Source organism: Nicotiana sylvestris, chromosome 7 (genome assembly GCF_000393655.2).
Source record: "Nicotiana sylvestris chromosome 7, ASM39365v2, whole genome shotgun sequence".
In the NCBI taxonomy this organism is placed as follows: domain Eukaryota; kingdom Viridiplantae; phylum Streptophyta; class Magnoliopsida; order Solanales; family Solanaceae; genus Nicotiana; species Nicotiana sylvestris.
The window spans coordinates 8,348,636-8,370,863 of NC_091063.1; the positions used below are offsets into that span (position 1 = coordinate 8,348,636).

Here is a 22,228-nt window from a genome sequence, read left to right on the forward strand (position 1 = left end):
TATCAGAGTCATGACAAATAATGGTCCGCTATCTTTTCAGTACCCCCGTCTAACAAAAAATAATTATGAGAAATGGTGTCTACGTGTGAAAGTCATCCTTGGCTCTCGGATGTATGGGAAATCGTAGACAGAGGGTATGCAAAACCCGATAATGAGGAAGCTCTACCCCAAAATGAAAAAGAGGTCTAGGCAAAGACAAGGAAGAAGGATCAACAAGCCCTCACGCTCATCCACCAATGTTTGGATGATGCCATGTTTGAGAAGGTGGCAGATGTTACCACCTCAAAGGAAGCTTGGGAGATTTTACAAAATTCTCTTCAAGGAGTTGACAAGGTGAAAAAGGTAAAACTTCAAACTCTAAGGGCTGATTTTGAAGTTTTAAAAATGAAAGAATCCGAATGCATCTCGGATTATTTTTCAAAAGTGAAGGTTATTGTAAATCAACTAAGAAGATACGGAGGACATAGAAGATGTCCGTGTGGTAGAAAAGATCCTTCGCACTTTAACACCTAAATTTGATTTTGTGGTGTGTACTATTGAGGAGTCTAAAGATTTAGACTCTATGATGGTGGAGCAATTGGAAGGTTCTTTACAGGCCCACGAAGAAAAGATCAAAAGGAGACAAGAAGTGTCATTGGAGCAACTTCTTAAAACTCAGGCATCCTTCAAGGATTATGGAGGTGAAACAAGCTATCGAGGAAACGGATGAGGATGAGGCCGAGGACGAAGTCGAGGAGGTCATGGAAGAGGAATAAGTAATGGTAACAACTTCAACAATGAAGTTAAAATCCACCAAACATTCAGAGGTCGTGGTCGTGGATAAAGAGGAGGAAGAGGACGTGGATACTACCAAGAAAATAATAGACAAAGGTATGACAAATCAAAAATTGAATGTTATAATTGTCATAAATTTGGTCATTACTCTTGAGAATGTCGTAGCAATGTTGAAGAAAAGGCTAACCTTGTTGACGACAAGAAAGAAGAAAATGAGTCGATGTTGTTGATGGAACTCAAGGAAGAAGACAGAGATGATTGCAGCTCGTGGTATTTGGACAATGGAGCAAGCAATCATATGTGTGGATGCAAAGAGAAGTTTGTGGATATCAATAAAATAGTGAGAGGTAATGTGTCCTTTGGAGATACCTCAAAGGTTCAAATCGAAGGGATAGGTACGATTCTGATCTCCTGTAAAGATGGTAGTCACAAGTTAATTCAAGATGTTTATTATGTGCCAAAATTAAAAAGTAATAATTTAATTTTGGGCCAACTTCTTGAAAAGGAATATGACATCCACATGAAAAATATGCATCTTTGGCTTAGAGATTCAAGTGGAATTCTAATTGCTAAAGTGCATATGGCAAAGAATAGATTGTTTTCTCTGAATCTTAAAACAATTGATGCAAAGTGTTTGAAGGCTAATGTGCAAGATGAATCATGGTGTTGGCACATGCGATTTGGGCACTTAAATTTTGAAGCGCTCAAATCAATGGGAGAAAATAACATGGTACATGGGATACCATCAATCAACCATCCAAATCAATTGTGTGAAGCTTGTCTTCTTGGGAAACATGCAAGGAGGAGTTTTCCAAAAGGAGGCCATGTCAAGATCAACCAAGCCGCTCCAGCTTGTCCACACTGTTGTGTGTGGACCAATCAATCCACCTTCTTTTGGTAAAAGAAAATACTTTCTGCTTTTCATTGATGACTTTAGTAGAAAGACTTGGGTTTATTCCTTTACCAAAAATCTGAAGTTTTTGCTGCTTTTAAAAATTTCAAAGTACTTGTAGAGAAAGAAAGTGGTTATGAAATTAAAGCTCTAAGGTCCGATAGAGGAGGGGAATTCACCTCAAACAAATTTAATGACTTCTGTCAACTTCATGGGATTCGTCGCCCTCTAACGGTACCTTATTCACCTCAACAAAATGGTGTTGCAGAGAGAAAGAATCGAACAATTCTTAATATGGCTAGATGTATGTTGAAAGCTAAAAGTATGCCTAAGGAATTTTGGGCCGAAGCTGTTTCTTGTGCAGTTTATTTAAATAACAGGTCTCCAATAAGAAATGTTAGAGATCAAACCCCTCAAGAAGCATGGAGTGGAAGAAAGCCAAGTGTCAAGCACTTGAGAATCTTTGGGAGCATAGCTTATGCTCATGTGCCACACCAAGGGAGAGCGAAGCTTGACGATCGAAGTGTCAAGCATGTATTTGTTGGCTATGATACGAGTTCAAAAGGCTACAAGCTATACAACCCAAGCAGCTATCACACCTCCTCTTTCCTACACCCCCGAGAAGGGAGTATATAAGGGAGTTTTTCCAATTAAAGGACAATCGAAACGGGATTTATTAATTAATTCAGAGTCGTCACTTGGGAGATTTATGGTGTCCCAAGTCACCGGTTGAATCCCGAATCAAGGAAAAGATTAACTCTGTTTAACAGTTTGTGCACTAGAAATCCGGATAAGGAATTCTGTTAACTCGAGAGAAGGTGTTAGGCACTCCCGAGTTCTGTGGTTCTAGCATGGTCGCTCAACTGTTATATTCAGCTTAATTATCTGATTTTTATACAATTATGAACCTATGTGCAAATTTTAACTTTTAACCGCTTTTATTATTATCATTATTATTTTAACAGAGATTTGCAATGTTGTGAAAACGTATCTCGAACCACGTTACATCAATGTACCCGTGGTTATCGACACATTTCGACTTCGTTGAGATTTGGATTTGGGTCACATAAATGTGCACCCGAGTTTAAGAAAGTAAATTATTAAAGGCGCGCCTAAAGCGACTAGCGTATCATCATTTTGGGGAAGGCCGTAAACTTTTGCTAAACAGCCCATCCCAAAGTCTAAGGAATTTTACAAACACTTATAGAGAGCCCCACAACTTATGTATTTCGTTTGTCGAGGCTCGTCTCATTCATTATTTAGGAAAAAGAATTGCAACATCATGGAAATGCATCTAGAACCACGTCACAATCAATGTACCCGTGATTATCGACATATTTCGACTTCGTTGAGATTTGGATTTGGGTCACATAAATGTGCACCCGGGTTTAAGAAGGTAATATTATTTAAAGTACGCGCCTAAGAGACTAACGCGTTGTTACTCTAGGAAATGGGCGTGAAATTCGCTAAACGGCCTATCCCGAAATCCAAGTATTTTAATATATACAATTATCGAGGGCCCCGCAACCTAGGTGCTTTATTTGGCGAAGCTCATCTCGTTCGTTAATTAAAGGGCAAACCGAAAGTAATCTATAGTGTTCTACTTAGTTCATTCCTAAAAATAAAAGGAGGAGTCATGGTTAATTATATGGTTTAAAAGCTTTTATAATTGGGTCATGAACACCACCCGTTTAAAATCAGAACCTAAGTACGCAGACGGGCATGGCTATTCACCAACCTGGGCCCAGGTCCAAACGAATGTAGTGTTAAAAATAGGACCTGAGCCATCTTATTCGAGCGCGGAGGCCCAATCCGCCTAAATACGGGCTATCGATCTCTTTTCGACAAAACACATCACCCTTCCGATTTTAAACGAACCAAACACTTTAATGAAACTTACTTAAGTTATTCTACGCATATTCAACAATTTGCCACGCAGAAATGTGAAGTGATTATATCTAATTAAGTATATTACTACAGGTTTTAGAAGAGCAATAGTTGGAAAGAGGTAATTTAGATGTCTACGCCTAATCCTAAACTCAAACCATTGATGTTACAAGCAGATTGTTGTATTAATTAAATAGTCTATTAGGCCGGATTCTAACGGACATGCATTCGAAATACACTACCTAATAATCAAGCTAAAATGAACCAAGTATTATTGACTACAACTATACATTCGAAATAGACAAGAGCAGATACATGATATAAAGTTCATTCGAAAATTCACAGATTAAACCATTACAAGAACTGTCCAGTTATGTATCCCGTAGGCATTTACATGATATTAGTGAATGAGATATCCTAATATACAAATCAGTAGAAAGCTAGATCAAACTTAAAGCTTCAAATCTTCATGTGTGTTCATGCGTGTGTTTTCAGCTTACAAATGACCAGGGTTACAGCTGTGTACCTGGAAATGGAAATATAATGAGAAAAGAAAGAGGCCAGCAACAACAATAACTCGAATAACAACAGCAGTAACCAATGCCCAGTAATATAGAACAACGAACAGACCCAAGTGATGAACCAGAAATCCAGAAGTGTTTAAAACCAAACAGAATTACCAGAACTGACTCAAAACCAAGCCTGAATAAATCCAAAATCACTAGAAAACCAACCAGGAAACCTATGAAACTCTCACAATCAGGAATCAAGCTAGAAACATGCAACTCATCAACTGGAATTCTAATCTGACTTCAGGAAACTAATGCAACAGTAGGTTTTCTCAATCTTTTTCAAGGTCAGGAAGTGTGTGTCTATCTTTGGACTTTTTCTATTTGTTTTTGACTCTAAACCCTTACTGCCCATTCAAAAAGTCCTCTCCCAATGTCTCTACTAATCTCTATATTTAAACCCAAAACCTCAACCCATTTTCCAGCTCTAAGGAGCACTTAGGAAAGTATTTCTGCCCATGATATTCCCTGACAGCCACTACTACATGTTTTTCTCTTTTTTTTTAATCCAAGGTTATAGGTAGCTTAACTTATTTAATCAACTTCCCATGCCATTAAACCTTGTTCCCCACTGATTACTAAACAATTCATTAGTTTATTGGTATTTTCATACCCCACTGTCAGGACATTCAACTTAACTAATTTCAAATCTTTCAATCCCAAAATACCCTCCTAAAGTCCCTGAAATTACTGCCCTACCCAATCCCTTTCACTCTGCATTGAACCTTTCAACTCTAACCTATTCAACCAACTAAGCTGAATCCAACAAACTACGATAACTATAACCAATTCAAATCAGCATTAACTCAGGATAACAAATGACCAATAAATCCAGTTCAATGAACTGAATATACCAACAGGTTCAGTTCTAAGTTCAACTATAACAACGAGCTCATTTTAATACAAACTTTAGAACACAAACGAGGCAGGAGGGAAACAGACAAGAATGAACCACAAATTAGACTATTATCATGCTAATCTAACATTCAAGCATACCAGACTACTCGACGACACTTATTCAATCGATTACACAAATTATAACATATAACAATCGACAATCAAACAGAAACAATGATAAAAAAGGACCAAATAAAAGGTCCGAGGGAGAAGAAGAAAGAACAATGAACAAGACTGGATTATAACTAACTAAACACAAAACAGAACAAGAAAGAAAGGAGAAAAAATACCTTAACAAAACAGGAACTAGACGAACCCAGGTCGAACTCTTAACTCGAATTTTTTGAGGTCGAACGGACCTTAATCGAGTGTTCTCAACTGAGAACACTTCGACTAAAGTCGATAAGACCCCAAATCATCCTTTAGTTGGGACAGATTTCAACCTCTGGCTTTCTAGGGTTCTTGGGGGTTTGATTTGGGGTTCGAGTGGTTCTGGTCTGATTCGAACCAAACCAACGGTGGTTTGGTGACGAGGGAGGTCAGGGAGATGTCCGGTATGAGTTTGGGACTGGTTGGGGTAGATCTAGGTTCTGCTCGAATCTTCGATTGAAGATTCGAGAAGCTGGAGGTTGATTCGAGGCAAACGGTTAACAGATCCGTAACGAGGGTGGTCAGGGGGTGCCTTGGTATGAGTTTGGGACTGGGTGGGGTAGCTTCAAGTTTTGCTCGAATCTTCGATTGAAGATTCGAGAAGCTACATGGTGATTCGAGCAAAACGGGTAAGGGATACGTGGAGAGGGTGGTTAGGTGCTCTAGGGGTGTTAGTTTCGTGGCCATCGGCGTTGTTGCCGCCGGCTTTCAAGCGAAGGTGTTTCAGGGCGGCTAGCGTTTGGGGGGGTCGTCTCTGAGAGAGACGATGAACAGGGGTGTGGCTTGGGGGGTGAGAGGTTGGATTTATATACGGAAGGGGTGGTTTAATCCTGGTCGTTGGATCAAGCATGATCAATGGCCTGGATCAATTCATTTAAAGGAAACGGTGTCGTTTGGAGTAGTACTGGGGCGGGGTCGATCCGGGGGCAAGTGGGTCGGGTTGTGGGGATTGTTCTGAGGCATTGGATCAAATGAAATGAACGGCCTGGATCTATTGGCTATATACGACGTCGTTTGGATATATCTGGAGATTGACTGGACCGTTTGATCGAGTGAGACAACGACCCAAATCTTTCACGCCTGAACGACGTCGTTCCATCCGCCCCCAAGGCTGGCTGGGTTGGACCGGGCAAGAGGGTATTTGGACTGGGCCTGGACTGTCTTTTAAAATTGGCCCAGTCCGATTTTCTTCTCTTGTTTCTTCTTTTTCTTCTATTTTCTTTTTAATTCCTAATTACCAACTAAAAATCCTAATTAAATTATAAAATTGACAATTAACTAAAACATTAACTCTTAATAATCTATCACACGAAATTAAACATCAAATAAGGATAAAATCACACAATTCGGACATTAAATGCAAAGTACATATTTTTTGTGATTTTTTCATTTTGTAAAACAAACTTGTTTGTTCAATTAATTCCTAAATTATAAAATTAAATCCTAAATGCATATGCAACACATATATTTTTGTATTTTTCTTAATTAAAGTAGAAATAAACATGCACAGACAAAAAATACAAATAAATCACAAACAACACAAAACCATTTTATTTTGAATTTTTTGGGAGTAGTTCTCATAGGGCAAAAATCACGTGCTCACAGCAGCAGTAAGGTGGTGGTAAGTCGTGATGTTGAATTTGATGAAGAACTGACGTGGAATTGGGAAGCTGAGGAAGAAACTTCATATGATTTTCTTCTATACTTTGGTGATGAAGAAGAACCAGAGACCGTGGAACCTGTGCAGGACACAACTCCACCTTCTTCTCCAACAAATGTTGCATCTCCCTCTTCTCAAGAAAGTTCAAATGAACAGCCGCAAAGGACAAGGGGCATTCAAGAGATCTATGATGACACTGAAGAAGTTACTAATTTTGATTTTTTATATTGTCTTTTTGCTAACAGTGAACCAATGAACTTTGATGAAGCTGTTACAAACAAAAGGTGGAGACAAGCCATGGAGGAGGAGATCAAGTCAATAGAGAAGAACAACACTTGGGAGTTAACAACTCTTCCCAAGGGTCATCGAGCAATTGGAGTGAAATGGGTATACAAGACCAAGAAGAATGCTGATGGAGATGTGGAGAGATACAAGGCACGACTTGTGACTAAAGGGTACAAGCAAAGGCAAGGCATTAACTATGAAGAAGTCTATGCACCTGTTGCCCGCATGGAGATGATTCGTTTGCTGATCTCTTTGGCGGCGCAAATGAAGTGGAAGATTCATCAACTAGATGTCAAGTCGGCCTTCTTAAATGGCTATCTTGAAGAAGAAGTCTATGTTGAACAACCATTGTGCTTCGTGGTCAAAAACCATGAAGATAAAGTGTTGCGGTTGAAGAAAGCTTTATATGGATTAAAGCAAGCCCCACGAGCATGGAATAGTTGCATCGACAAGTATTTTCAAGACAATGGGTTTACTCGTTGTCTCCATGAATATGCTCTTTACCTTAAAGTTCATACTAATGGGGATATCTTACTTGTTTGTCTTTATGTTGATGATCTTATTTTCACGGGTAATAACTCAAGTTTGTTTGAAGCTTTCAAGAAAGATATGTCCCGTGAGTTCGAGATGACAGATGTAGGGCTCATGTCATACTACTTGGGCCTAGAAGTGAAGCAGATGGAGGATGAAATTTTTATCTCTCAAGAAAACTATACAAAGGAGATATTGAAGAAGTTCAACATGCTCGATTGCAACCCCGTGAACACACTGATGGAAAGTGGGACAAAATTGTCCAAGTTTGATGAGGGAGAAAAAGTGGATCCCACATTCTTCAAAAGTCTTGTGGGAAGTTTGAGGTACTTGACTTGTACCAGACCAGATATACTTTTTGCAGTTGGAGTAGTAAGTCGCTTCATGGAGGCTCCTTCCTCTACTCACTTGAAGGTCACTAGAAGAATTCTTCGTTATCTAAAAGGTACGATCGATTTTGGGTTATTTTATTCTTCTTCTAATGATTTCAACCTTGTGGGAGATTTTGTGATAGTGATTATAAGGGAGATATTGATGATAGAAAAAGTACAACTGGTTTTGTATTTTTCTTGGGTGATTCTGTTATTTCTTGGAGTTCAAAGAAACAGTGGATTGTTACTCTCTCGACTTGTGAAGCCGAATATATAGCAGCAACATCATGTACCTGTCATGCTATTTGGCTAAGGAGATTATTAAAGGAGCTCAATTGCCACAAATGGAAGCTACATAGATTTGTATTGATAACAAATCTACACAAGCACTTGCCAAAAATCCGGTGTATCACGATCGAAGCAAGCATATAGATACAAGGTATCACTTCATCAGAGAGTGAGTTGCCAAGAAGGAAGTCGAGCTCAAATATGTGAAGTCTCATGATCAAGTTGCAGACATTTTTACAAAGCCACTCAAGTTTGAAGATTTTCAAAGATTGAGAACAAGACTTGGACTGCAGAAGAAAAATCAAAATTAAGGGAGAGATTTGTGGGGTCCATACCTCACCTACTAAATAAAGAAAAATGTGGAGAAGACAAAATAGGCAGCTGGAAAATTTGCAAAAGTTTGGGCGGCTGGACTTTGCAAATTATTGAACCAATCAGATTGGTTGGGTAGGTAAAAATTGTGCCTATAAAAGAAGCTATCTGTTCCTCATTGAAGACACACCAAAATAAAGAGAGAAGCAACATATAGTTAGTGAGAGTAATCCACAGATTATTGTCTGTGAGATAATTAGTGAGCGGTAGTAATATTGTAGTGAAGTGTGTTAAATAAAGAGTGTTATTTCTTTCAAAGTTGTAGTAGTTTCTTGACACTACTAAGTTGCAATATTATAATGATAATATTGCTCCACTCGGGTATTGTATTTTACCCCGCTAAAATATTTGGTGTCATTGTTACTCTCTTGTGTTATTATTATTTGTTGTGAATATTATTCCTGGGCGGGATTATTTATTTTATCCCAACAGCTACCACGCGAAAAATACCGGAACAATACTAAAATGTTACACACAAAAGGTCGGGAAACCCACACAAAACTATAAACCAAAATGGGTCATAAAGCAAAGCAATAATGAATAGTGAAGCCAAAAACAGTGATGGCATCAAGATACGGGAGAAGGTCTGAAAATGGTTAGCCCGGGACAGTACTCTAACAACGATGAGCACCGAAATAGCAGTGCTAAAGAAACAAGGAAAACGGCCGCCAATAACTTTTCCAGCAAGATTCCGACAAAAATCCCAACCTTTTCTTGTTTATCTTCCATTAGATCTAGCAAATAGAAGTAGATAAAATACAAATGAAGTTAAAGAAAGCCAAAGCTCGCCGGAGAGATGTTTCCAGCCAAATCTGAGGTCGCCGATACATTGTCAATCGACAGTGTTTTTATCCACAAAAACGAGTGAAAAGTGAAAGATAGGGGAGTAGCCATGATTGGTCGACCAGACCCACCAGTGGTCAAATCTGGTCGACCGGCGAGGAGGGCTGGCAGGCATCTCTCAAAGAGAGAGAGAGAAAGAGAGACATGGAGCTCCTGTTTGGTGTGTGTGTGGGGGGGGGGGGGAGCAGGGATACGAAGTACAAAATGCGTTTGAACTTAAAAATGTACTATTATTTTTTGGCGCAAGTTAAATCTAAAACAATGGGCGAATATCCGAATATACACGTAATGTCTGCACAACTACATCAACCACTGCCTCTCAACTTCCAACTTCAAATTATATTATAGCCTTCACTACAAGTTATTTTTATTATTCGATACATTTTTATCTGGTTTTAAGAATAATATATGCATGCATCGGATATCTGAATGACTGATTCTATGTCAAAAGTTTCAATGGCCAATTTCAATGGTTCTGACTTCTTTTATATTTATTTTTGTAATGAGCGGAATAACTGAACCTCAATAATTAACTTTGGCCAATATGTGATTTATCTTGTTCTTAGTTGTAGTGAAACTTTGATTTTATTTGGCGAGAAAATTTTTCGCCCAAAGATCAAAGTTAAAAGTTTTAGGCATTTTTTGAGTATGTTTAACTTCCGAAATTCATGTCCATCCAAAAAACAAAAAGATTGATCCTACTAGATTTTAGTTTTTTTTGAAGAAAAATTACATGTTATTCGATATTTACACCAAATTAACATACTTTATCATGATCAAATAATAATTTGAGGTGAAAATACATATTAGCCATAGTTAAATAAAAAAAATGCAGAAGATACCTATCATGTTATTAGTGATTTGGTGTACAAAAGTTTTTATCATTTTACTTTGGTGGAATGGTGTTTTAGTTCTCCACATAAACTTATACCAAATCTTGTGGAACTATTCTTTTTGTTTTTTGTTTTTTGGATCACCATATCTTGTCGAGTTTATTGGAGTCAGTTCATTTATTTAAAGTTTTGATGTGTACTGTCCCATAAAGCTAATTTCAATCAAACTAAACTTTTCGCCTTTTCTCTTTAGTGGAGAATCATTTTGAATTTGTCCCATGCACTCCACACAAAAAAATGCTTCTGTTTCTTTATACTCTTTACATCAAACTTTTAGACATAGAATTATACACATAGATAAGGAGAACAAAAAAGTGCTATAGTTCAAAACTTTTCATTGCTGCATTTTAGCTTTTCTCTTCTACATCCAAATCAAAATTGGAGAAAATACCAAAAAAAAAAAAAAAAAACTACTCCTAATATAGCTGTTTCTCATATGTATAAGTATTCCCGAGTATATATAGATTTTATGTACTTATGATCTATATATATTATTAATTAATTTATTCAATTTAATTAAATGGCCAGAATTCCAGTTGCAAAGATTTGGCCATTTCCACAAGGGGAGCTCGCAACATCAGCAGATCTTGCAATTTCTGAACTACACTTCTCTTTGTGTTCATCAATTGCTATTTGTCTGTACCGACACTCTGTGCTACAAAATGCTTTCTCTCCCCTGAAAAATTATTAACAAATAAACATTAGTACACTTACGTTAAAGAGTTTTAACTTTTACACGCTAAATTAATTATATGTAATTATATAAGATAAGTGAAATTCGGTAATTTTAAAAAATAACACAAGTAACCTATTAGTTAGAGCGTAGATCGATGATTTAAACTCTATAAGTATTTTTAACTTTCTTAAACTTAATTCATTGTGTTTTTAAAATTATGATTTCAATCAACTATTTGTTGCAGTAATTTCAGTAAATTTTTACACATAAATTTATACTGGGTTCAAATGAACTCGATACATATCCACCTCTGCTATTAGTACGTGTGTAATTATACTAATAGTGTAAATATTCGTTAAGAGTGTGTATAAGTTAAATTATTAAATACGAGATAAAGGAAAATTAAACCAAAAAAAAATAAAATTGGAACTTGAGAACGTACCTATACATGTATATGTCTTTTCCGTGTAGCTTTTTTTGACACAAATGACATGAACTGAGAAAATCGGAATCTGGACCCGCCGGAAAATCCCCTAATCTCGCCGGAGATATGTCAAAAACGCTCGGACGATTACATTTTCTGGCCTGAACCGCCGTTCCACCGCCGTATACCTTAGTGTAAGATTTGTTACCTGGTGCACGACAAGTAACAATTGTATATTCTTCAAAACTATCCATTTCTGTTTCGTCAAATTCCGCTTTATATAAAGCTGAATTTTTGGTTGAATTCACTGGAATAGGAAGTGTCCTATTTGAATTCCGGTTGTAAACAACGGCTTTGTTCGCCGGAGTTTCGCCGTATTTTCCACCGGATTTTTCTAGTGCAGCCACAATAGCTAATCCAACTCCACCAAAATCAAAGCTTTTTAAGCCTCTTGGTGATTGAATTTTGAAATCTAGTGGACTTCTTGGGCTAGTGGCACCTTCCATTATCCCCTTCCGGCTACCAGAAAATGCTACTCCGGTGAGTTTTCCGATCACCGGCGTTGATCTTTTTCCTATCATGATTTATAGTTCAAAAGATTTTCAAGGCTGTATTTGTAAGAAATGAAGCTGTTTTTGCCTAAGGCTTAAGGCTTGAGTCTTTGCAAAGCTCTTTATAGAATGGCTCTTTATACAAATGGTGTAGTTTTGCAATATGATGGAGTTGTTAGATATAGCCCATGGTTTAGTTTGGTAGGGTATCATAGAGAGATGATTGACACAATAAAAAAATAAAAAATCAAGTGAGATAATTGAGTCACTTTATTCTATTTACTCCCTTCAGTCTACTTTAATTAATTTTTTTGGCTAGTTTTGCCCATGTTATCTTTTTTCGTTTTCTTTCCGTCTTCCAAAACTGAGTATTTATTGAAAACAACCTTTCTGCCCCATCAGAATAGGATAAGATTTCTAACACACTACACTCCCCAGACCTCACTGATAATATTTTAGTGGGTCATTATTGTTGATTATTTTTGCACGTATTAAGGAACTCACATTTTAACATAACTAACAATGAAATAGATTATATTAACCTTAATTTGTTCGTTGCAAATACAACACATACTCCTAAAATTTTTACTACAAGAATAACTTTGAGAAAGGAGGAGTTAATTCTTCCTTAATATATAAAAAAGCAAATATTACAGACTAAAAAAAAAGCAAAAAAAATCAATTAAAATTAACCGGAAAAAATAAGTATAGTACGGTTATTAAATTGGATTCCAAAGCAATTTTTTAAAATGTCACTTGTCAATGACCAATTTTTCAAGAAACGTCTATGTCCAATAATTGGGACCCAATCAATTGGTGGGACCCAACATTGCAGATCAAAAGATTCCGGCAAGTTATCGCCGGCGATTTGTGTACGTGTCGAGGGATGAGAAGAAAGTGTCAAGATTGTAATTATTAGTGGGACCACTAAATGGGGTTTGGAGCCCATTGATTTATTTTTATGTTTTTTGTTTTTAGTGTGGTGGGACCCTGGCCTATGGCTATTGGAATATGTGGGGCCTAGTGCTTTTGGAATGGAAAGCGATTTATGGTGTTAGCTGAATTCTTCTCTGTTCACAGGGTGGTTGTACATGTTAAAATTACATAAGTACCCTTTCAAACCCCACAATGTACTTTCTTTTTTCCAAACAAAAAACTCTTTAAAAGATTTTATTCTTTTTGGAAAAAGGAAGAAATCGAATTTTTATTTTTTAAAGTGTTAAAGGCCTTTTAAACTGAAGGATTCTCCATTATGAAAGAAAAAGTAAAAAAGCGAGAAGAACTAAATAATTTGAATTTGACTAATTTTTCTTTAAAACATCGATCTTTCTCTTCTTTCTTTTTTTCTAAAAAATAATCATTACGATTAATTCAAATTCAGAGTTGAGCGTAATAAAAGAAAAAGATTCGTGTATAAATGGTATCAACTAGTAGTATGATGATAAGGTAAATTTAACTAAATGAAAAACGTGAAAATTCATATAGCCAATCAAAATTAAATAAATATGATTACATTAAAAAGCTTCTTAAGCAAGAAGAAGATATCAAGCAATTGAAGAAGATACTACGATATGTTGTGTCTTACTAGACATATCAGATAAGATAAGTGATATTTTTATAATTAACATAAACTGTTGGAATCGATTCTAAATTCATATCCAAAAAGTTAAACTTCAAGGATTTTTGGAGGAAGAAATTTTTATAAAGTTCACTCATATTACTGAATTAATTGAGAGAGAGAAATATGAATTACTGGTAAAGATATTTTGATTAAAAAATAAGATTTGCATTAATCAACATGGAAAAAAAACAAGTTATCAAAACGATTTTAGTTCAACAGAATAATTGTTGTATAAACAATTCAAGTAGACTTTATCCATCAAATAAATCAAATATCTATGAGGTATAATACACAAGATGCCCATCGAATTTTGATCGAATTTCTAACTATGTACATTAAAACTTTGCGGGAGAGATGTATGACTCCTCTAAGTTAGTTTAAAGTGAAATTATAGCCCATTATGTGCTAATATAGCATATGAAGTGTATTAACTCAATGCTTATGGTGAGTTAAAAGGCAAGACAATAAATGCATCTTATGGCCGGAAAACACTGCAAATTTTATAAATTATTTTGACTATGCTAATGTGAAAAAAGAGGCGAAAAAGTGTTAAAAAGGGAAGAAAATAAAATAAATTAATGAAGAAAATGCTTTTTCATAGAAAAATATAATATACTATTATTAATGAATGAATAAAATAGTATTACTCTCTACATTTTCGAATAAGTCCTCTAAGATAGAAAAATTATTTTTGATAGACTTTCGACAAATATCAGAATTATAAAAGTAATTTAAAAAATAAAGAATATCATAATTTGGTTTTAAAAGGGCAATATGGGCAGCTAAGAAAGAAAAGAGAGTTGCCGTTGATTTATTTCAAACAGTAGCTGCATTGGGAAACCTCCACTTCCAACCAAGAGGTTGTGAGTTCGAGTCTACCCAAGAGCAAGGTGAGAAAGTTCTTGGAGGGAAGGATGTCGAGGGTCTATTTGGAAACAGCCTCTCTACCCCAGGGTAGGGATAAGGTTTGCGTACACACTACCCTCCCCAGACCGCACTAAGTGGGATTATACTGGGTTGTTGTTGTTTGTTGTTGTAGCTGCGTTGGACACCCGGCACCTAAGTTGGAGCCATTAGTTCTATTGCGTACGTGTTTATACTATTTTTTGGGAGGTTTCGTAGAACCACGTGAACTTACTCCAAGGATTGCGACCTTCACTTTATAATTGAAAGGGAGTTTAGCTATTGACAAATTTTTATTTTATAAAATTTTCATTATTTTTGTATTTTTAATTTTGGTACATTTTTCTATATCATGATGATACATTCAATATATATTTTTGTAATTCTTTTGAAACAGAAAGTGTATTTAATTTTAAAAATTCCATTAAAAAGGAGATAAGGGAAGGGAAAGAGAGAGAAGGATAATGGAAATAGAATTCACTTATTGAGAGGTTCTCACTTCTCACTGATAAGTTTGTTATAAAAAGTGAGTATCAATTATAATATCACCTGATTATCCAAGAAATAAAATAGAAAAAAAAAATTGAATTTTAATTAAATAAATGACAGCCTGATGCAACAAAGTATCATGTATTCACACAAGGTCTGATTAAGGACCGCACCTCAAGGGATGTGATGTAGACAACCCACTATAATGCAAGCATCAACATATGTTTTCACGGTTCGAACTCATGACCTATAGGTTACACAGAAACAACTTTACCGTTGCTCCAAAGCTCCTCTTAAAAAAATTAATATTGAAAGAAATTAAAAGGTCAAGGTGGAATGATGTTTTTGTATTATAAATAAATTTTCAATATTTTTTATTTTAATTTTGGTCCATTTTTTAAATTGGTTGATACATTCAATATATATTTTGTACTTCAAATCCCTATATTTCTTTTGAAGCAGACATAGTATTTTTTATTTTTTTTAAAATCCATTAAAAAGAGATAAGGGAAGCGAAAGGGCGAAAGGGATAATGGAAATAGAATTCACTTTATTAGGTACTCATGATAAGTTGGTTATACAAAGGGAGTATCAATTATAATATCACCTGATTATCCAAGAAACAAGATATGAAAAGAAAAAAGAATTTTAATAAAAAAAGCAGTCAAGTGCACAAAGTATCACGTATTCATGCAGGTCCGAGGAAGAGGCACATCCCAATAAGTATGACATAAAAAGTCTACCCTAATGTGGTTGCTTTTACGACTCAAATTCATTACTTATAAGTCACACAAAAATAACTTTACCATGCTCCAAAGTAGGGGGTATTCATGGCTCGGTTTGGATCCGTTTTTCCCTAAAAAGAAATCAAACCAAGTAAGTCGGTTTTCAAATATTAGAACCAACCCAAACCAATTAAGTCGGTTTTTTCTCGATTCGGTTTATGTTGGGTTTTATCGGTTTTTCGATTTTTTCTTAAATATAAGACATACATTACCAAACACATATTTCGGAGACCACATTTCAACGTAACACTATCAAATCAATTGCCTTTTGAGAAATCTATTATTTACCGAGATATATTGATGATAATTGAATCAAAATTAAATAGTGATGAATAATTTAAGGACTCGATTAAAAATATATTATTTTAACAAGAAATGGATTCTTACACTTAACAAAAGAAAACTACCAATCAAACTAGAATGTAAAGGTAAAGAACTATACTAAAATGCAAACTATTAACATTTACCATTAAATTTTTGAAACTTTGTATAGAAATATACATATATATAGGTTTAATAATAAATCTGAAACAGCTACTCCTATAGTCGGTTTGGTTCGATTTTTTTAGATTTTTTTCTAATTAAAACCAAAACCAAACTAAATTTGATCGGTTTTTAAAATTCAAAACCAAAACCAAACCAAACCAAACGAAAAAGTATCGATTTTTTTTGGTTGGTTTGATTTGGTTTTCAGTTTGGTTCGATTTTTTGGATTTTTATGAACCCCTACTCCAAAGCTACTCTTCAAGAAAAAATAATTAGAAGAAATTAAAAGGTCAAGGTGGAATGATGTTGACACACAACAATTTCTTCAATTATGAAAGAGATGTGCCATTTTAAAATATATATACTCTCAGTTCACAGTCTTTATTGACCAGATTTTAATATCTCCTAACAATTATTTTAAGAATTTTAAGAATTGTTTTTCAATTACTATACATAAATTTTATAATATAAATTAGCAACTTGAGTTTTAGATACCAAAGTTATGTGTCATCTCTTCTGAGATTTCACCATTGAAAATACTTTGATGTCCCATCATATTGGCCATATTTTCAATTCAATTTAAAACAGCAGTTGGGTGAAAACCATCTTAATAAGTTTCTATTAAGAAAATGTAAAATATAATTTTTGTCATTTCGACATTTCATTGTCGAATAGAGTGTGAGTCTTCGTAAGAGAAAAAAGAGTTGGGGTCCACTTATAAAGAAGGTAATTGATGACATAACTTTATTTTCATTCTTATCTCTAAAAGGGGCCATTTGGTTTCAATTTATTCATCAGGGATAATTAAGAGGTTCTAATTAAGAGGTTCTTATTGATTTTTTTTTTAAGAATTAATCTAAATAATAGCTCAATCGCTTAAACTAACAATAATAATTCATATATAATATATGTATAATTATATTTAATCAGAATATAATCTATCAATACTGATTATAAAAAAGTAAATAGTAAATTCGACCAGCTATTTGCGTAAAGATTCCTTAATTTTTTGGGCAAACTATAAATCTGGCCGGTCAGTCAAACCTAATTACATCTGATGTGATGTCACGATTCGGATTTCCCACTGTCAGGACCGTGATGGTGTCTAACCTTTCAGTTGCTAGGCAAGCCAACAATTAGAGATTAAAACGCTAATTGTTAAACAATTCAGTAAATAACAACAATTAACCCATAACATATTAAAGGAATGCGAAATTTTATAATAACCCAAATAATTATACACAACTACCCAGAATCTGGTATCATAATTCACGAACTTCTAAGAGTCATTACAAATAACTAGCAAAGTACAACTGTTTTTGAGTTAAAAGAAACAGTAAACTGAAATAACTGGAAGAGGACTCCAGGGTCTGCGAATCACGTTAAACCAACTCTGTTTCTCACCAAATTTCACAGACATGACTTAAATATTATGTTGAACCTGTATCGGACTCCGAAACCAAAATACGGACCCGATACTAACAAGATCAAACATTAACAATTTCTTAAAAACCATTAAATTTTCAGACTTACCATTTTTAACAATAATTCATAACTCGGGCTAGGGACCTCCGAATGTAATTTTGGGCATACGCCCAGATCCCATATTTTGATACGGATCCACCGGAACTATCAAAATATGAATCAGGGTCCGTTTACCAAAAATATTGACCGAAGTAAATTCAAATAAAATTTTTAATAAAAAAATCCCTATTTTTATCAACTTTCAACACAAAAGCTTTCCAGAAATGCGCCCGGACGGCGGATGCAAATCGAAGAGAGATAAAATAAGGTTTTATAGGCCTCGAAATATAGAATTTGATTTTAAATCATAAGATGACCTATCAGGTCATCACATTTGAGCAGAAGGTTGTTGGGCAGGTGGCGATTTGTGCATTGCGTTTGTATGGTCAAAATCAAACTAGAGAAATTCGACACGCAAAGACAATTGTCATGAGTGACCTGCAAATCAATATGGGCAGTTTGGCCGAGGTCGATCAGTGATCAACAACAAGCCACTGAGCAGTTCATCAGGGCTGAGGTCGAGCAACATAGATAGAAGTAACAACTAGTTTTGCTTTGGAATCTTCGGTGGGAGTATTCTATTGAATATTCTCTATATTTGTACTTTTTAGGGTTCTTTGGGAATATCCCATATAAATAGTATGAGAGATAAGACAAAAAGCATGTAATATTCTATATTATAAGAACAATTTTAAAAAGTAAGCTTTCAAGATAAATACAAAGGATAACTTTCTCGAGAGATTCGACATTTTCGGATTATCTATTGTTATTTCCACCAGATCCGAGAAAGTGCTCAACATTCTCTTATATTCTTGTCATTCATTATTGTCAGAGGGAGGAATCATTCAGCTCATCCAATATTGGGTGAATCTTCTTCCTTATTTATATTTATTGCCATTGATTATTATTTAATACTTGATACTTCAATATTAGGATTCTTGTCACGACCCAAAAATCGACCCAGTCGTGATGGCGCCTATCGTGAAACTAGGTCAGCCGATACAACTCCCGAATCAACAATTATTCAATAAAAGTTATTTTTATACCATTTATTAATCAATGATCTCATGATGTAAATTTAAATAAATAGTGTAGAATAAATCTACGACATCGGGGTGTCACTAGTCATGAGCATCTACTACACTGTCTAACAACATAAAGACCAACATGGCCGAAAAAATCACAAGAATACATTAAGGAAGAATAGAGGGGGAGAAAAAGCAGGGTTGCGATTGCCAGACAGCTACCTTGCTAACTCCGATGAACCTGCCACTGAGCTTAGAAATACCTGAATCTGCACACAAGGCGCATGGAGTAATGTGAGTACGCCAACTCAGTAAGTAATAAAAGTAAATAAAGACTGGGCAGTAAAAAATTATGTAAACCACGTCATATCACCACAGTGGTTACAGTATGTTCCCAAAACAGGATACCATTCAAATCATTTTGTTAAATTTCCAACCTCAGTAAAATCTTTTTAAAAAATATCTTTCTAACCCTTTCAATGGAGGTTTAATGAAAATATATATAGTAAAAGTGATAAAAATCATAATCAGCCCCTCGGGCAAAATCATAGTTCGTATACAGCCCCCGAGAAAATAGAAATTCATAACCATCTCGTAATTTAGAAATCTCAGTGGAAGTAACAAGCCAAATCAGTGACTAAATTTCCGAACACCTTGTAAAAACTTCAGTTTAAAGAAATGTCGTTTAAGAATATTTGTTTAACATTTTCAATAGAGGCTCAGTCTAAAGATGAGTGAAAGCAGTAATTTAATCAGCATAATCAATAGAAGCTCACTTTAAGAAGGAGTGAAAAACAGTATGTTCATAAACAGGCCCCTCAGGCAAAGCATCACTCGTATATGTGTATATATATATAGCCCCTCGGGCAAGCCACTCAGTCACTCATGACTTAACTCTCCGTAATCAGCGCTCACACTCAGCACTCACGCTCAATATATACCATATAATAACCGGTGCGGCACGCAACCCGATTCATATATCGCTGCGGCGTGCAGCCCGATCCATATATATAGTCGGATGCGCTCACTAGAGGTGTGCAGACTCCGGAGGGGCTCCTACAGCCCAAGCGCTATATCGTTGCGGCGTGCAGCCCGATCCAACATATCGATGTGGCGTGCAGCCATATCGCGCGCACACACACACACACACACACACACACACACACACACACACACACATATATATATATATATATATATATATATATATATATATATATATACTGCGGCGTACAACCCGATCCATAAATATATAATCCTCACAACTAGACCCTCGGCCTCTCTCAGTCATTAACCTCACAATCAGACCCTCAGTCTATCTCAGTCATCAACCTCACAATCAGGCCTTCGGCCTCTCTCAGCCATCAACCTCACAAGCCACTCAGACTATCAGTAAAAAAAGGGCGTTCAGCTAAAAATATCATTTATAGTATCAAAATTAGTAAATAAGGCTGAGTTAAGAAATCAATAAAACACAGCATGACTGAGTACAATTATTAAGTCAAAACAGTGAGGAACAGTAGTTAAAAAGCCCCATAAGGGTTCAAAACAGTTGGCACGAGACCCAAATATGGCATTCCGCCCAAAACATAGCAATACTTTTCGAAACACAATGATATCAAATAGTTTTCAATCAAATACGCGACTTAACAGTTGTACGGGACGAACCAAGTCACAATTCCCAATGGTGCATGACTCCACGCTCATCATCTAGCGTGTGCGTCACCTCAAAGTAGCACAACAATGTGAAATTATGGGTTTCATACCCTCAGGGCAGCATTTACAATCATTACTTATTTCAATCCGGTGCAATCTCTAGTCCGCGATGCCTTTGCCTCTCGAATCAGTCTCCAATTGCTCCGAATCTAACCAAAATAAGTTCCACATCATTAATACACGCTAAAGAAACAAAGCCCAAGCGAAAATAATCGAATTAACTCAAAAATCCCAAAATTGGCCAAACCCGACCCTGTCCCACGCCTCGAAATTCGATAAAAATCACATCAATAGAATCCTTATCCTCACACGAGTCTATACATACCAAAATCATTAAAATCCGACATCAAGTGCCCATTCAAATCCCCAAAAGAATCTTCCAACTTTTCTTCCATTTTCCCCCAATTTCCACTCTAATTCCTCAGATTAAATGATGAAATTCAAGACTAAATCATGGAATTAAACCAAATATGAGTGAAGAATACTTACCCCAATAGCTCCACTGAAAATCTCCTCAAATTTCACCTTTTCTCGAGCTCTTTAATGGTTTTTGTGGTATTGGACTTAAACCCTCGATTTTAAAAATATAAACTGACTGCCCAAGTATTTCTTCATTGCGAACGCAGCCTCACGCACGCGTAGCACAATTAGCTACTGATAAAAAATCCTTCTACGCAAATGCGAGGCCCATCTCGCGAACGCGATGCACTGCTGAACGAACCTTCGCGATCGCGGCTCCCACTTCGCGAACGCAGAGTACAAATCCTCCCTTGCCTCCAGTTCCCATGCGAACACGAATCTCCCCCTCGCGAATGCGAAGGAGGAAACCAACAACTGAACACTAGATTTTTCTGCAATTCCAACAAGTCCAAAACTAGTCCGTTAACCATCCAAAACTCACCCGAGGCCCTCGGGACCTCAACCAAATATGCCAATATATCTCATAACATCATCTCAACTTGTTCCAACCTTCGGAACACTCAAAACAACATCAAAGCATCAAATCATCATCGGATTCAAGCCTATGAATTTCAAAAACTTCCAAATTCCGAATTCGATAAAAAAGTCTATCAAACCTCGCCCGAATGACCTGAAATTCTGCACACACATCCTAAATGACACAACAGACCTATACTCCAATTTTCGGAATTCCATTCCGACCCCTATATCAAAATCTCACCTATCAACCGGAAAACGCCAAAATCTAAATTTCGCCAATTCAAGCCTAAACTTTCCACAAATCTCCAAAATACATTCCGAGCATGCTCCTAAGTCCCAAATCAGCTAATGGAGCTAACCAAATCATAAAATTTTCAATCCGAGATCATATACTAACAAGTCAAAACTTGGTCAAACTTTTCAAATTTTAAGCTTCAAACTGAGAACTGTTCTTCCAAATTCATTTTGATTACCTTGAAAAACAAAACCGACGATTTACATGAGTTATAATACACCACACGGGGCTAGTCCTGCCCGAGAGCTGGCGAGCGAAGTGCAAAAGCCCAAAACAACCAGTCGGGTCATTACAATTCTCTTGCTAAATAATTAATTAGAAGATTTAATTATTTGATTTTAACATAACAAATAATTTATTCTAGGGAAAGGGGTCTGATTTA

The 22,228-nt window shown here is 35.9% G+C and overlaps 1 protein-coding gene across 1 annotated transcript; it reads right to left on the minus strand.

The window, feature by feature from the left end:
* Positions 1-10,636: 10,636 nt before the first annotated feature.
* On the minus strand, positions 10,637-12,292 carry LOC104237694 (FCS-Like Zinc finger 13-like). Its single transcript, XM_009791887.2, has 2 exons — positions 11,531-12,292; positions 10,637-11,088 (listed from the first exon to the last, which is right to left on the minus strand). The coding sequence occupies exons 1-2, from the start codon at positions 12,091-12,093 to the stop codon at positions 10,929-10,931; spliced, it is 723 nt and encodes a 240-aa protein (XP_009790189.1). The 5' UTR covers positions 12,094-12,292; the 3' UTR covers positions 10,637-10,928.
* Between the last annotated feature and the right edge of the window lie 9,936 nt (positions 12,293-22,228).